Source organism: Maylandia zebra, linkage group LG19 (assembly GCF_041146795.1).
Source record: "Maylandia zebra isolate NMK-2024a linkage group LG19, Mzebra_GT3a, whole genome shotgun sequence".
Taxonomy (NCBI): domain Eukaryota; kingdom Metazoa; phylum Chordata; class Actinopteri; order Cichliformes; family Cichlidae; genus Maylandia; species Maylandia zebra.
Window position 1 is genome coordinate 15195266 of NC_135185.1, and position 17289 is coordinate 15212554.

Consider the following 17289-nt stretch of genomic DNA (forward strand, 5'->3'; position numbering starts at 1 on the left):
AGACTGTAAAATCACTCACTAATACACACTCACTGGCTACTTTGTTAGGTTGAATTGATCGTTATTGCAAATCTCTAATCAACCAATCACATGCAAGTAATTCAGTTCATTTAGGTAAGCAGACATAATCAAGACGACCTTCTGAAGTTCAGGCTGAGCATCAGAATGGGGAAGAAAGGTGATTTAAGTTACTTTAAATGTGTTAAAGCCAGGTGGGCTGGTATGATCATTTCTCATATTGGTGACTTACTGGGATTTTCCCACATGAGCATCTCTATTGTTTACAGAGGATGGACCGACAGTTTTCTGATTAATGGAGTAATGAGAAGGGAAAGGTCTCAATTCAATTCTGTTAAAACCTTTAACTCTAGTATGTTTACAAAATTAAACAATTTGGACTTCATCCAAAATGTCGATATATGTTCTGGAAAAGTACACACATCAGGTAAATGTTGGCTGTTTACGTTTCCAATATACAATATACAAGACTAATGAGCTCCTCATTACATTCTGACCTTATCAATGACATTTTTGAACAAAGCGGAGCTGAAATGTATTGTGATGTGTGTTGAGAACAAATACAAAGAAGCAGCAGTAGTCTTTCCACTTCTCTGCCAGCTCTCCCCATTAACCTGCTCCAGACTTCTGACAGAAATTTTCAAAGCATGTCATACGAGTGCGGTGACAGCTCCTCATGCAAGTAATAGTTTTAGAAAAGTTCAGACTTTAAAACTCAAAGTGAGGGGAGGGATAATATTAGTCTTGGAAAAAATCTTTTACATTACGAGTTCTCACAGTCAGCTTGTTGTTCTGCTGATGCTTCAACATGCCCTTGATTATAATAACAATACTATTATACACTAATATTGTACATTTCTACCCCTCAGCTGCAAAATGATTCATCAGTGCAATCAGTCGGCTGCTTCTTCAAAAACACTTCATGAACTCGACTGCTTGATGCGATAACATTTAATTAAGTATTCCACTTTAGCCTAACAAAGCACACAAGCCTCTTCTGATATTTGGCCTGTTAAAAATTAAAGGCATGTTTTGTATGGAAGTCAATTTCTGCCAAATGAATAACAAAAGAGGCAATATCTCAACGTCCAACTTTGAGCTTAAAGTTTAAGTTCTGCATGACTTTTAAACCCAGACTCTGCGTTATTTATTTATTAGTTTATTTTAAATGATGTAACTCATATAATCAGGAACATTTAAAGCTCCCAATAATATGAAAAACAAAATAAAAACCCCAAACAAAACAAATTTCCAAGATATTTCTCAAGAAATACCTCTGAAAGACCACAGCTTGGCCTCCTAGTTTACTACTTACAGTCCTACTTACAAGGCTATGAACTGATATTAAAGTAAAGGACAAACCAACATAAAGTGCTTTAGTAAGGTGCTGCAGCATTAAATGCTTGCAGAACAGCATCAATGCACATTGGCAATTATTATGCAAGTTTTGGGAACTCTACTACTGGAGTGCCAACCCAATATCTTTCACAGGTATTCATTTAGATTGAGATCTTGTCTCTTCAAACTGTCCATTGAATCCTCGTGCTCTAAAGATGGGTGGCTTTGTAAGTTTGTAAGTGATGACTCAAATTGGGATAAAAATATCGTAGGACAAAAGCAATGACTCAACACTACTTTATGACCTTTTCCTTTAACACGTACTCACCACCAACGCATGGAGAGTCAGTTCACTAGCGATGCCTTTTAAGGATGCTCAAATATCATTACAGACTGCATCTAAAGAGTGTTCCTCAATTTTTTATGGTAGCCAGTTCCATAGACACCAATGCTAGTGGTTCTAACTTTGGGGTGAGCGTTTCTGTGATGGAGATCCAAGTGTGGCACTAGGTCCAATAATATTCAGCTTTTTTGTTCAGTGGAAATGTATTGTATGTTGGAGGTTATAAGTGGACCCATCCAAAACAAAATCCACTACAAGATTAAGTTGTTTCCATGAGTACTTGAGTACTAATTAGCAAAACTGAAAGTACGTGCGATGCCTGGTTAGCCAGCCTGTTTCTATAGTTTTCCAGGTAGATAAACAATAAATGTGTAGCTGTCGTCTTTTGTTTGGCAGTTAAGTAGCCAAATCTAGAAAATAAATCTTGCAGCTGTCATAGTAAAATCCAACCTAATGTAGCACGCATTATTACTTTATAAATGCTGATTTATGGATATTTTTAAATCTTAAGCTGTGCATGTCACAGTTAAGGGTTTTTGCTGAGCACTTTTCTCTTATCTTTGCAGCAGCAGAGAAAAAAATATACAAACATAGTCAGTTATGTCATGTGTAGTTTAGTGCACATCATGCGTAGTTTATGGTAATATGTTCATTTATATACATACAGCGTGTTCTCAGCCAGTCAGACATGTTGGGAAAAGGCCTGCTCTACCACAGCAGCTCAGATTCTATATTTTGTCTGGCTCTTGCACATTCATGCAGGTCATTTGTGTAAATGATACCCATGTGTTTCTTTTCTCATGCACCCACAAGGTTGGCCACAACAACACAGCCTCCAGGCTTTTTTTTCCTGCTTAAAAAAAATGTCATGGCTTGAAAAAAAAGAGTATCTTATGTCTACGTGTGCTTTGGCTGGAGGAGCGGAGACATGGGGGAAGGAGAGGGGGGATGCAGGGGGTGGGCAGCGGCTCTGGCATTATGTTGCATGAAATATCTTCAGCTGCCTCATCCATGAAACCCAATCCCCTCCTAGGGTGACTATGGCTGCTGCTTTCTCACATCTCTACATAACTCCACATTCTGTAGTGCCTATTTGAGTGTGGCGAAAGATGATTGATAGTTTAACTCGGGCTAATCACTTATGTGCCTGTTTACTGTGCGCCTTAAGCTCCTGGATTAGTTTGTATGGAAGGTGCAGCTTCCTCCCCGCTCGCAGCACTCAATTATTCTGTCTGTCACCTCACACTGTCTGCTCACTTTCATTCTCTTTTTGACCATTCGCTATTGATTCAGAGGCACCACTTGGCTCTTTTTCTTGTTTGGTAATTCGCTGCAACCTAGTCCCTTCCCCGTGCGCACATTATGGCGGTTTGCGTGGTGTACGCTGCACAAACCAAATCTGAGTGGAAAGATGCCAACCAACGGAAAAGTTCACCGAGTTTTCAGCTCCAATCTTGGACAGTTTGGAGGATTAAACTAGAATTAAGGGTGGAGTTTCAGCTGGAGGTAAAAGCTGCTTAACTGTCACACTTTTACACGCAGCTGTATGTTTTCCTACTTTATCTGACACCCACACATACGCCGATAAACAAGCTTTCTCATTGGACACAGTGCCAAGATTAAGTTAGGCAATTAGCAGTGATGGATTACGCTCCGTGAGTGTGAAAAAAGGTGGAATGAGAGCAGGCTCTGCTTTGCATGTACGCGAAACACATTGTCTACAAATCATTTAGGGCTGGATTTTGAATGCAGGAAGCTGTAACAAATGCTTTGCTGTGGCATCAACTGTGATGAAATGTTGCTTGTTGCTGTTGCAATAGCTCCAACAATCTTTTTTTTTTCTTCCATCCTCAGCTGGCTTTGAGTTTCTCAGCTTGAGCTCCTCAAAACACAGTTGGGCTTTAGTTTGTAATTTTGCATCTACTTCTTATCCTTTAGTTTTGCATTTGTACAAAATAAAGAAATATTGCTCGCATGCTTGAAAGAAAGCAGGATTTTTGCTTATATGCAGGTTTATTTAAAAAGTTTAACCTATTTTAAAGCAATGAAATCATTTGATTAAACCTTAAACTGCAATATTTGCAATTTCTGTGACATTATTGTACATTTTTGAGATAATTACACCAAATTTCTAAAATAGCTGGAATTATTTGATGGATTTGCTTTTACTGTACTTATTTCTTTTGTTTTCTCTATCTCAAAGCATCAAAGTAAAATCATCAGTGTTAGGTTTCCACTTTACTGTAATCATATTACACTTTACTGTTTGACTAATGTCATACATTACTAAGTTAAATTCAGTAAATTTCATTACACTTACTAATCACACTTATAGTTCTTGTTCTTGATTGCCATTAGAAAAAAATAACATCAAATGTGCACACATCCTGTCAAGAGCTGAATTTTCAAAGGTAACAAAAGCAAGTGACTCCATTTCTGCCCATTAATGTTATTGCAGTAGAATCACTGTGGTCACAGGCCACAGCATGTTTCTGTTACGTGCTCTTTGAGCTGGTTTTCTTCATCTCGGCATTTGGCTTTGTGTTGATACCCAAACACTGAGACAAAGATCTTGTGCATTTCCTTGTTAGAATAAGGATTTGTGCCAGTGTGTGGGACTGTAGCATAAGGTTTGTATTGTTAGCTGGCAGTTATGTGACAGTGTGACTCAGGCTACCCTGCTGAGTATTGCAAAAGTAATGTAGTGAGTGCTGTAATGAATTACTTTAATCAGAGAGAAACAAGAAGCGAGTTACGGCCCAACGCTGGCAGTCAAGTTTTAGGCATGATGAGGACATTTTTTATGCGAAATTCTTGGAAAACACTTTGCTACCTGTGAAGTAATCATTCTTAGTGTTTGCAAAGGTTGTAGGGTATTAGGGTAAATGCCTAAGATCGGATATTAATTGTGTATGTGTTTTTTAAGCCATCATATGCACAATACTCCATCTAATTATCAAAATCTGCCAAACCTACAGGTTTAAGTCATGAGATATATAAAACATTTATGCAAAGCAGTTATAAAAATTTGTGAATCTGTAAGAGACAGAATGCAGGAAGTCCAGTGCTTCCCAGCACTGTTTTGTTACTGAACTACTGCACTTAATAGGTCAATTTTTTGGTTTGTGTGAGGTATTTTAGTACAAATAGTCTACGTGTTTTGTTCTTGACAGTGCTTTGCGCATTCTTTCCTTTTTGTTTCTTCTGTCTAGTGCAGTTTACTGTGATGCATGAACATATTTCCCCCTCAATATACATATGAATGTTCTCTCTTCTTTAAAAAGTAGAATTTTCCTTCCAGGCTAGAAGTCAGCATCTAAAGAGTGTTCACTTTGGTACAGAACAGCAGTCAGGCATGCTTCCACAAATAATAATCTGGTAAATAGACACTGAAAACAAGACATTGTGGAAATTAGAAGATGAGGATCAGTGTCATCCATCCATTTTCTTAACTGTTAGGGCTGTGGGAGAGCTGCAGTCTATTCCAGTGTACGCCCTGGGTAGGTGACCATTCCCTCTTACAACCATTCACTCTAGAACGATCGGTTAACCCAACAAGCATGTCTTTGGACTGTGGGAGTCCCATGCAAACACCAGGAAAACATGCAAACCGGCATGTTGCTCAGTGATCATTGCACCACCATGCTGCTGGAGTGGACCATTATTCTGGCAAAATACTATATCTAAACACTTTAACCCCTCTGGTTTGCAGAAAATGAACTTTTCACTTTGGTGTCACTGACATATTCAGGTTTGAAGGTGAATTATAGCCTTTTTCAGCTTATCTATATCGTTTTTTTGAACTTATGAACTGCTTTGCGAGTTTTATCTTTAGACGTGAGAACTACAAAACTATGCATGCTACACATGCTGCACATGTCTCAACTTCTAGCAAAAAGATCCTCAGCAGAACCAAATGCAGAACATTAGGAGTATGTGGTGTATATTTTAAGGATTTATGGAAACGTGACAAAAATGCACAGCAGGTAGTTTGAAGAGCTTTCTAAATTGAGACAATTAGAAAAATAACAAATTTCTGCCAAACAAATTGAACAGGAAAAGGTTTATGAGGTTTATGGCACAGAAAACCAGAACAGCACCACAAGCAGAGAAAAGTGCATGAAAAATAAATAATCAAATAAAGAAAAAACAATGAGTGAAAGCAGTCGATTACAAGGAGCATAACCTGACACAGGTGGGGAAAAAAAGAAGGAGAAAAAGGGAAAAACGGGACGTTGGGTACTGGAGATATGCAAAGAAAGGTAATTACCAAAATAAAACCAGAGTGGATGTAAGGGAGGAAGGATAGGACAGAGGAAGGCAAAGAGACGGAAGAGCTGGAGACACATGAACATAGAAATATCAAAAAGAATAGCAGTAAAATTAAACAGGGACCAAACTCAACTGATGCGTACACTGAAGACCACGACAGCATGACACATTGCATTGAAATGTATGTTACATTATCTTTGCGTTTCTGCTGGTTTGGTTGTTTTTATGAAGGCTTCAAGCATAGGAGTGTGCAGGGTGATGGTCTGTAGAACCTGTTACTGTGTGAGATTGCTTGTGAGGAATAGATCAACTAAAACTTATATTAGAAATATAAATATAAAATACAAGTTAACTTCTTTGGGTTTGCAGTGAATATTTCTTCAAGCAAAATTGAAATCATGCAGTCTTTCTTGTATATATAATTTCATTTTTTCTTTATAAGTCTTTATGAAGAAAACAGCAAAACTGCATGCACGTGAGCCACATAATTCGTAAAAGCATGAAGCGGCTAGGGAGGAAGCCTCCAGTTTGTGTCACACGGGTCGTTTCTGTTGCAGTGCGAGGCTTTTTGTTCACACCATGAAATGCCCCCCCTGGAGACCCCAGACCTCCATCAGTGTCTTTCCCTGGGAGCTCCCTCCAGGCGCGAGGGGGCAGAGTGCCGCTTCATGTCAGCCCAGAAATGTCACATCACCTCAAACACGCACACGTCTGCTTCCACACAGCCCCGTGGTTGCCTCCCCGCTCCGGCAATTTGCTTTTGCATCTCCACCGCCTGCCGAGGAGGGCACGCGCCCAGGAGAGACGCGTAGGGGGGGCGAGGGTGTGTGAGCATGCACGTGTGTGTATGTAACTGCTCCTTCTGCGTGTACGAATGCAGCTCCTTGTGGAAATTTTGAGTGCGCGATGAAGTGTGTAAAGTGTCTAGCAGTTACGAAGCCTTGAGGCCTGCCTGACACAGCTGCAGGGCACAAAGAGGAAGGTGATTATCTCATAGCTGCCAGCTATTCAGCTCAAATAAAGACAAAAGTAACTCCGACTAACTAGGAGACTAAAAGTGAAGCCACGTACATGAACTTAGAATGTGTTGGTGTCATTTCTAAAACTTGCACTCAACTCACATGAAAAGTGCAATAAAATGTACTTTGTGTTTTATTTGCAGGTACAGTGGCGATGTGCAATTTAGCATTGCACAGCTCACAGCAGATATATTAAGATGAGCATTTGCTGCATTAAAAAATAGAGATTTAGTAGAAGGAAACTGGCCTGCAACATTATATATGCAAAAGTTACATTTAGAGCCACATAAATGTTCAAGAGAGGAACATTGATGCATATGTTGCTGTAAAGAAAGTGACTGGAGGGTTTTTCTTGTTGTTGTTTTTTTAACCACTTCCCACTTGCACACCCTTGTAAAAATTTAAGTGTAAAGATCAGAGCCTCATGCATGCATAAATCTCCAGTGATGCTTTGCAAACAAAATCGAATGGTTTGTCTTTCCAAGGTGCAGAGAGTAGAGGCAAACTTGTCTTTTGATTTGGGGGGGTGCGCCCGTTCACTTCCTTGCCTGACATTTGCATAGTGCCAGGATTGCACCTTCATTTCAGGATTTGGGATGAGCTCTAGTGCGCGCGGCTGTGTTTGTGTTTGGATTTGGAAAAGCCTGCCTACGAGCGCCTTTCTTTGGGAAGTGCAGCTCTTTTGGCAGGTGATGGGCACACACACCTGGACGTGTATGCATGCCCAGATGGAGGCTTGCGTGGTGGCAGCTGGTGTGACGTCCCGTCAGGACGGTGGAGCCGGCAGAGAGGAAATCAACGTGCGATGTCCTGCACTAACTAACTAACTATCAATCTATTTATTCATCTATCTATCTGTCTGTCCATCTAGCCATCTATCCATGTCTATCTGTCTGTCTAGCTATCTATCTCAGTCCCATCCCCTTTATCTGTGTGGCTCCCTGTGTGTGCCTCACGCCTCGTTCGCAGTGCCAACACCTCATTAGTACAATATGCAAATGAACTGGCGCTGGGCCAGAGGGTCAGAGCACAAACTGGAGGCAGAATAATAGCACAATGGTGCATCTTTTTGTGTATCAGAGAGAGAGGGAAAGAGTGTGTGTGTGTGTGTGTGTGTGTGTGTGTGTGTGTGTGTGTGTGTGTGTGTGTGTGTGTGTGTGTGTGTGTGTGTGTCCAAATGCCTGCCTAAAATTATGTGATTGTTTATGTGTGGTTACCTGACTTTGAGTCAGTGCGATGTGTCCGTACCCAAACTCTGGAGCCATATGTAGGTCAGCCTACACCTCACAGCTTCTAAATAACCATGACCTCATAAACCCTGTCATGAAAGGTTGGAGAAAACAAAATCAAAGTAAAAATACCCCCCCAAAAAATGTGCCTGTTATTTTGTAAATTCTCACAAAACAAGGTTTTCTGTCAAATCTGTACACTGTGTCGTTTCTGGTACAAACAACAGCATGCTTCGTGACTCAAGACAGCAGTATCTTTGCACCAGGCTTGGAATGGGAAACCCTACCTGGAGGTGATGAAAGCAGATGGGAGTGGAGGCAAACTCAATCAGTCTCTGGACTAAAAATGTAAAATATACGCCAGAGTTGCCCTTTGGTATCATCGAGAGATGAAGAGAGCTGGAGGCCAAATTACCCATGACAAATCAAAGGTTGCAGGGAGCAATTTAAAGGGAACATAATATGAAAGAGCGCTACTCAAACCAGCGGTTCTTCTGTCAGTGCACGGGCTCAATTTGAAATGTCAGCTTCGGGGCTGCAAACGGCATGATGTACATGTCTAATCGAGGTTAAATCTCAATTTCTGATAACAGTGTCTCAGCACCCCTTGGCTGTAAAATATGAACTAATTTGATCACACTGGGGTCTACATTATATAAAAGTGCATTTCATTTAATGAAACACAATGGAGCCATTGGGCACCGTGCCAGACAAAGCTTCTCCAATAACCTCTTTGTAACAGAATTGCTCACACCTGGCACAGCAGCACTGACTGCCTCAGTTTTCACACTGCACATAATGAATGACTCACAGGGTGCAGGAGAAGGTGGCTCCTTTTCCAGCTGGCGCAAACATGTAAAGGAAGTTTGTATTTTAAAAGCATTGCCATGGAAAGTAAAAGCACAATAGCTATTCGGGCAAATTAATCACATTATCGTTATTTGAGGTTGTATAACTAATAGATAGGTTACTGTAAATCCTACAGTTTAAGCCCCAGTATCTTTCTAATCAGCTTTAGCATATTTGGAGTCTGCAGCATGTTCAGATGCATTTAACCTGAGCTAATCTGATTCATGAAGAATGTGTGCCCATAAATATGGAGTAATTTGTGTATGCACTGAATGTTTAAAGCACAAATCCCAGATTCATCATATTTTATTTACGTTTATAGCATCCTCAGCTCACACACGCTCACACACAAATGAATAGCTTAAGAAAATAAGCTAAACCGCCATCATTCCCGAGGGAAAACATTAGAGGTTTGCCTTTTCTGGCGTCACATCTTTCCCCCGCCGTATCCTTCAAGGTAAACGTGTTTCCTTATATAGCAAAATGTAGCCGTGACAGTATTAAAATTACACATGGAGGTTATGCTCCTGATTCTGATGGTAAGAACAGACTTGGCAGGGACACCAGTTTTTCTAAATGTTTTTTATGCCTGTTGGGAACATCTCTTTGGTTTTGTTGTCCGGTTAGAGCGTTAGCTCGTTTTTGTCGAGGTATGTTTCCGCCTATTGAAACCCGAAGATCAACAAATTATATATTTTTTATGAACTCCTGTGTGAGTCTCTGTGTCATTTTCTTCCATTCTGAGATGATTACACTTAGCTAGATTAGGAATGCTGACACCATGAGTGAAGTGAGTAGGTGGATCGTCTGCTCGGTGAAAACAAAAATAAAACTTGTAAAGTTATTTTCCATCTTTCTCGTTAGACAATTTGCAAGATGGAGGTTATGCAGATCTTTTCGCAGTTTGACACTACTTATGTTATAATTAAATCAACAATGGTAGGACTAATAAATGCTAAGTTTAGCAAACATAAATACACACAAATCACATTTTCTCAGGTCAAGTTAGTTTCATTCAGTAAAACATCTTTTTGCCTTCTTTGTTGAGTTCTGTTAACTTTTTCTGGCTTAAGGTTTATAAAAAACTAACGAGCTTGCTTTCCGCCATTAAGATTATCAGCAGAAGAGGAAAGATTGATTTCAGCCACTTGCGGGAAAAAAAGCAAAAACATATGTTCATTGAAATGCATGAACTGATATCATTAGCTAGCATAATGGCTGTGTGGGTGTGAGCAGATTGTACTTGCACGACATCTCCCTCGCTCTTTGGTTTAGTTAGCTCGTGGCACCTGTTAAGGTGGACCACCCTCCACCTTCCAGTACAGTTACGCCAACCTCATGTTATGTCATTCAGTCATTACAGCAAGCAGAGTGGAGGGAGCTCTTTGAGGTTGTCTTTGTTATCATTCCAAGCCAAATATATCAGAAACTTTAGCAAACGGCCACACCGAAATTTAACTCCCTAATGACTCAAATTATTGACACTTATTGTTCTTGCTGCCTTGGAGCAAATGTGACCACATAGTTTTCCTTGGAGTAATAAAGTATTCTGATTCTAATAGCTGGTTTTGATTTTAAGCTAAAACACTGTATATGTGCCCTAAAACCAGTGACCACAACAAGGTCACAGACCACACCTTTACTATATTAAAGTCTGGACATTACAGCTAAATTTAAAAATGTTGGATAGAAGAGTAAACCTGGGAGGAGGCAAAGGATTATTCCAGGAAAATCCAAGTAGCTGACCTGCAAGGTGAAAACAATATCAGCCTCAGTGCTGCAGTTGGCAGTATATTCAAAGGGACAAGCTATTAAGCAAGTAATGGAAGCAAGTTATTCATGTAGAAAAAGTATTGGCTGAAATGTCTTTCAGACATTTTTGGTGTTGTTGTTTTTTTTTTTCTTAAATTAAAAATTGGGTTAAAATGAGGTGAAATGTATGGAAGCCCATTTCCACCACTTAGGGACAAAAAAAGGATCCATAACTCGAAATTTTGAGAAAAGTAACTCGAAATTTTGAGTTAGCACTGCCAATCAGTAATCTACGTGAATGACCTCATTTCCTTGTTACCCAGAAGCTGAAGCCCTCAGCTACAAATGCTACAGCTAAGCTACCAGTATTACATCCAGTCATGAATGCACAGATTGCTGAGTATTTTCAGCGTGGCTTCAAAAATGATGAAATCCTTGTGTTATTAGCTGAATCACATGGCGTTACTATCAGCCAACATACTCGCGAAAGAGCCAATTTGTTGCGATCCTGTTTTTAGTGCGCGTTACTCTGCGCCATATGCTTCCGGGTAACAAGAAAGTGACCTCATTCTCGTAGATTACTGATTGGCAGAGCTAACTCGAAATTTCGAGTTAATAACTCGAAATTTCAAGAAAATAACTTGAAATTTTGAGTTATGGATACATTTTTTTTGTTTTGTTGCTTTTTTAGTGGCGGAAACGGGCTTCCATAGAAATGAGACAACGCTTCAACCTTCAACAAGTCTCTGAATCTCCTGAATCATCCTTCAAGGTAGGATCAAAAGATTCTGAGAACTGAGCTCCATAAAATTTTAAAAGCTTGCCTGTTTTAAATTAGACTGATTTCCCATTCAAGGTCATCTTCTCGGGTATGTCCTGGCAGTTTTCAGCATGAGTGCTATTTCAGCATTTCTCAGTGTAAGTCCAATTTGGGCCCCTTGCAGGCTGAACAGTGTGAACATGAACTTGGGAATTTCATTTGGAAGATCATTGACAGAGCTGAAGAGTGCATAGTTTCAGATTCTAAAGGCAGAGCGTCAGGTGAGGAGCAAGACTGACGGCATGCACCCTGAATTCAAGTCCCCGGATTGAGACATCAACATGGGGTTTAGCTGTAATGTCCTGAGGTCTCAGGAAGACCAGGGAGTGAGTCCTTTTTGGCCACATGAGCACAATCCTTGCTCTCCACCTGGACATGTCACTATGATATTTGTTCACTGAAAATCAAGTTGAAGGATTACACACCAACTGGAACGGTACAGGTGTGAGGGGACACAATGGGAATAGCACTCACTGAGAGATCTAAACATAAAAGCTGAGGTGCACAAGAAGATGTTGTTGGAGGGGGGATCACTCAAAATTCAAATCAGATAAACCTTTTGATTTTCATTGACCTGTTCTCAGAACTTTTTGATCACACCTTGTATCTTAGATTGATGGGTGTTAAATAGGCACAATTGTTTGCAGCATTTTAACTGCCTAAACTAAATGTCTTGCACACGCGAACTGCACATACACACCTGCACACTCACTCGCTGTTTTGTTTCAGAGGATCCTTAACCCCTCACCCCTCGCCCGCCCATTGGTTTGATCACAAACCAATGGCTTTTCACCCATTTTACAGTCACCATTTCTGTTCATCTTTCTCATTGTTTTTTTTTCCCATTTCTGTTTCCTTGTTGCCTCTGTTCACGTGTTTATTTTGTCCATTCGTAAAAAGAAGCCATTATTTCTCCCCCCCAGGCAAGAGACGACGATGGCCTCGGTGGGAAATTACCCCTGCACAGCTTTGCTCAGGACACGCCCAGGCTTGTCTTCAAGACAAACAGCGATGTGCTTGTAAGGACCATACCCATTTAATGCCAGACAAGAGTTAAGCTTAATGGCTTCTGCACAAATATGTTTTGATGTTGTTCTTTGTTTAAAAATATGTAATTTTCAAGTCATGTCTGAAATGTGCCTGGGCTGGTTTGTGTTTGAGAATTACTGTAAAAGTAAAGCAGGCTCTTCCTCAAACCTCTCCAAACAAGATGCTGCACAAGATGCTTCACTTAAACGTTTCCATTTGTTATGTTCTGAACTTTTTTCATGCTTTACCATTTATTTTGCCCATTTTCATTTTTCATGTAGTGAGCTGTGTCAGTCTTTTTAGGAGCTGTCAGACACATGCAGTCTCACAGTTAAAGCAGGTGTATAATATTGCAATAATAGCAGTGAAGCTAAGTTGGCTTTACTGAATAATATTTATTGGAAATGTTGATATACCTGTACATTTTACAAGTACATGCCCATATCCTGCTCTGCCATAAAAGTGCCATTTCAGTCCATTGTTAGGTAATTGCCAGGCAATGTGATGGTGCCAAATATATCTTAGAGGAAGGATCATGGTCAGCAAGAACACTTAAGTTAGTTGTGACATTTAAACAATGCACAGCTAATGCTATAGAGACTCATGGGACCAGGCAACAGTTTTCCAGTCTTTTGTTGTGCCGTTGTGTTGAACCCATATGAATTGTAACTTCAGTTTCCTATTCTTGACTGACAGAAGTGGCATCAGGTGTGGTCTTCTGCTGCTGTAGCTCATCTGCTTCCTAGTTGGATGTCTTGTGCATTCAGAAATGCTATTCCTCATCCTTACCTAGATTGTAAACAGTGGTTTTTTGAGTTACTGTCACTTTCTTATCAGTTCAGGGCAACCATTCTTCCCTGACCTGGCTGGATCAGGTGACCCTGAATCCTCCCTTAGTTATGCTGCAGTAGTAGTTATGCTTCCCATGATGCACTGAGTGTTTCTTATTCACTCACAATCTGTTTATACACCTCTTTGCATTTAAACATGACTTGTTATCAATGTTCCCTCTAATTTTTCACGTGTCTGAGCGAACACACAAACTCCCTGAGAGGCCCCTTGGACCACTGTGAGCAACAGCAGACGTGTGCACTGTGGTCACGCCAGCATTGAATCCATCCACGGTTTATTAAAATAATCAAATTACAGCATTTACATTTATGTTGGACTACTTTTAATTAACTGCTTTAGCCCCACTTACAATGAAAATTTAAAAAAATCTTGCTCATGACCTGTGTAGTATTTTAACACTATTGGAAGTTAAAATAAGAGAGTCCTGTAACTCTCTTTCTCTGCAAAATACAGTATATAATGACCAATGTTGGGCAATTAATTCTTCAAAAAAAAATTGTTATGCAAAGTAGTTATGCAAACAACAAAGTTTTTTGCAGCTATTTACGTAAAAATGCAGCCAAGGCGTTTTTTAAAATAAACATTTCAAACTATTTACAGAACAATCAGCTGTTCTGCATCAAATCTGATGCCACACAAATGATTTGTGCCACTCCAAAAAATAATTTCTGTCCACTATGAGATAAAGGAGAACAACAGCCTGATACCTGCAGGCCTGACAACAGGAGATGTATCACTGCTGTAACATTCAGCAGTCATCTCATTGTTCTGACACACACAACAAAACTACTGACTGCACTACACACTAACTACACAAGATTTGCGCTAAAAGTCTCAAATCTCTCATATCTCAAAACACCTCCGTCACTCCTGAAACTTCCTCCCTTCCTAAACAACTAAATGCGATGTTACCATATCATTTTTAATTGGTCGACATGGTACATTTTTCCACCAATAGGAAAGGGTGGGGTTTTTTTGGTTTTGTTTTTGCTCACAGGCTTTCGAGTGTTTTCCTTATAAAATGCCGCTTTTACCGTTCCTTCCCACAGTAAATATAAACAACGACAGTATTCAGGAAGAAAACCAAACATTGCACATATTTTTATCATAACTCTGGTTTTATGTGGCCTATCAACACAATTTAAAAACTGGTATAAAGTCCACACTTTTTCTGTCAATTGTTCCGTCTGTCCTTCATTACCGTGGCTTCACTCCACATCAGCCACGCCGCTTTGCTTGCTAAAACACCGGCGTCGGCACATAAGGACGCTGTCATAGCCTGTCAACGACATTGATTAGCTGCGTGTATACGAATGTGAATCACATCATTGGCTGGACTATGGGATAAGGTGGCATCGTTCTAATCCCATACGGAAGCAGCCAGTCACTTACTGACTAACACTGCAAAACAGAATTGTTAAAGTATTAATTTTAATTTCAATTCAGGTTAGATTTTTTTTTTTTTGTGCGCAACGCAGATTTTCTGTGTGCAGAGACCGTGCCAGCAGTGCGCAATTGCGCACGCGCGCAGCTTAGAGGGAACATTGCTTGTTATTAGTCTTTGTCCCTCTTCAGCAGTGCATTTTTGTCCCCTCTTCCTCCCCTCACCTCCCAACCACAACAGCTGGCTGCCCCTTCCTGAGCCTGTATCTGCCGGAGGTTTCGTCCTGTTAAAAGGGAGTTTTTCCTTCCCACTGTCACCAAGTGCTCGCTCAAAGGGCATCATTTGATTGTTAGAGTTTGCTTTCTGTTATTGTAGGGTCTTTACCTTACAATACAAAGCGCCTTGAGACGACTACTGTTGTGATTTGGCGAAAGAGCAGTAAAATTGAATTGAACTGATGTCTGACATCAACTTTGTTGATGACGCCCATACAATATATTTTTCTCTTTTTCGGACCATTCTCTGTAAACCCAAGAGATTGTTGCGCGGGAAAATCATAGTAGATCAGCTGTTTCTGAAATACACAAGTGTACCTAACAAAGTGGCTGGTGAGCATATGTTGCAATATTCAAGTTTTGTGGATATAAATGAGATGTTATTATCAAAAAAAAAAAAGTAAACAAAAACTGTATGTTGTCTTCTAAAATCTTCTAAAAAATTCTGCTAAATATAAATAAAAACTATTTGTAAACTTAGTGGGCTTTCAAATTTATCACAGCTTCTGTCACAGCTTCTATATATATCTATATGTCTGTTGATAACAGTAATGTTATGTTTCTAGGCAGCTAGAGTGTACCGAGTTTGAACCTATGTGTAGAACACTGGGAGCTCCAGCTTCTTCCACAATTGAAAAGTGTGTTAGGTTAATGCCCAGGACATTGTTGCAAAGGAGATTCTTTAATCTCGAGAATTTCACGTGTTTGTAATGCGAAACAGGTGTACTCATTCATAATATTTTATTGGACAATCTTCCAGTCTCCCATTCCAGACACGTGGAATCATTTTTTAACTTTTGTATGTTCAGGTTTTGTTTCCTAACGAATTTATTTTATGTTGACCAACTAAAGGCTATAACATTTACTTTAATACAACATGCTTTTGCCTACACGACATCAGCTACTCAGTACCAAAGTCTTTGGATAGTTTATAATCAACTAAAACCAAAGGATCCAGTTACATCAGAGCAAAGTGTCCATCTGCAAGATTCAGTCTAGCGCTGATCATACAGGACTTGGTCTTCAAGACACCAAATTTTCTCTTTAAACTCTTGTTTTATAGAAGCGCCAACTGTTTATGTATCTACCAGATACAATGCTGTCTGACAGACTGTCTGGAAAATGCAATATTAAATATTACTGCATCTCCACTCTCCCTCTCTGTGACAGCTGGCTTTTCCCTCCACCCCTCAGTCATTCAAAACAACCATAAGAACTTCTGACTTCAGACATGGCCAGACGTATACCTCTGAAATTGGCTTTTTGATAGGCTGATCAGCACTACTTACACTTGCTTACCTGACGAAGAAGCTATCCTGAGTAGCTTGTTAGTTAGGCTTGAAAATGGAGGTAACAGGCAAAATAAAAGTAACTTCTCCTCACTGAGAAGCAGTCTGATGCCAGTTCTTCAGATTAGGAAGATGTTGATGTTTAGCTGTTAGATTTCGAGATGTATGCAGGGTCACCTTAAATATTTCCACTGATTAGCATTCAGTGACTACACTACATATGACTGGTGTATAAGTGTGTAATTTTCTCATGACTGAGAGGCATTCACACACTCACCATGTCGCTTACTTGGATCTCACTGTCCATAGCTGACAAGGGAAGGACTTTGAAGACATGTTTGACAAAAAAGGAGATGAATGAATCTGTGCTTGTCCAGATCCAAATGAATTTATGTATTTAAGGGTGTGGAAATGTATCTCCTGTCGGTAAACGCCTCAAAGTTAAACCTTTCCCCTGAAGAGACTCTAGTGAACTGTTCACCAACAGCTTTTTCTCCAGTTTGTTGTCTCAGTTTGCTATGTGCAGGCTCTAGCCTCAAATTCATCACACAGATATTACAGCAGTATTGATTTTTCCCAAACCCTGCAAAAAAAAAGAAGAAGCATATAACTGTGCTTTCTATGGAAAAGCACCGAGTAGATATCTCATCTCATAGATCTCCCGTCTGCTGCATTGGCATTCAAACACAATCCGCCAGGTCTGCCTCGTCTCTCTTGCAGCTGAAGTTATTTTACTCGCCGTGCGTGCGTGAGCGTGCGCTGTGAAATATAGCACAATTGAGCTTCACCTGGCCAAGTGAGAATGGCCTTTGTGTGTCAC

The 17289-nt window shown here is 40.0% G+C and overlaps 1 protein-coding gene across 7 annotated transcripts in view; it reads left to right on the forward strand.

Annotated features, from left to right (window-relative positions):
• Positions 1-17289, forward strand: part of sobpa (sine oculis binding protein homolog (Drosophila) a) — a 63486-nt gene that overhangs the window by 33284 nt on the left and 12913 nt on the right. For 3 of the 7 annotated variants that reach the window (XR_001167718.3, XM_004559287.3, XM_076877801.1), the window contains 2 exons: positions 11512-11592; positions 12564-12659. The exons of 2 other annotated variants lie outside the window; for them this stretch is intronic. Coding sequence is in view for 4 of the 5 variants with exons in the window: in XM_004559287.3 (XP_004559344.1) it covers positions 11512-11592; positions 12564-12659 (177 nt within the window). In the remaining variant the exon portion in view is untranslated. The remainder of the gene's footprint in view (positions 1-11511; positions 11593-12563; positions 12660-17289) is intronic. 2 more of the 7 variants (XM_076877800.1, XM_012921338.3) reach the window with 1 other exon arrangement.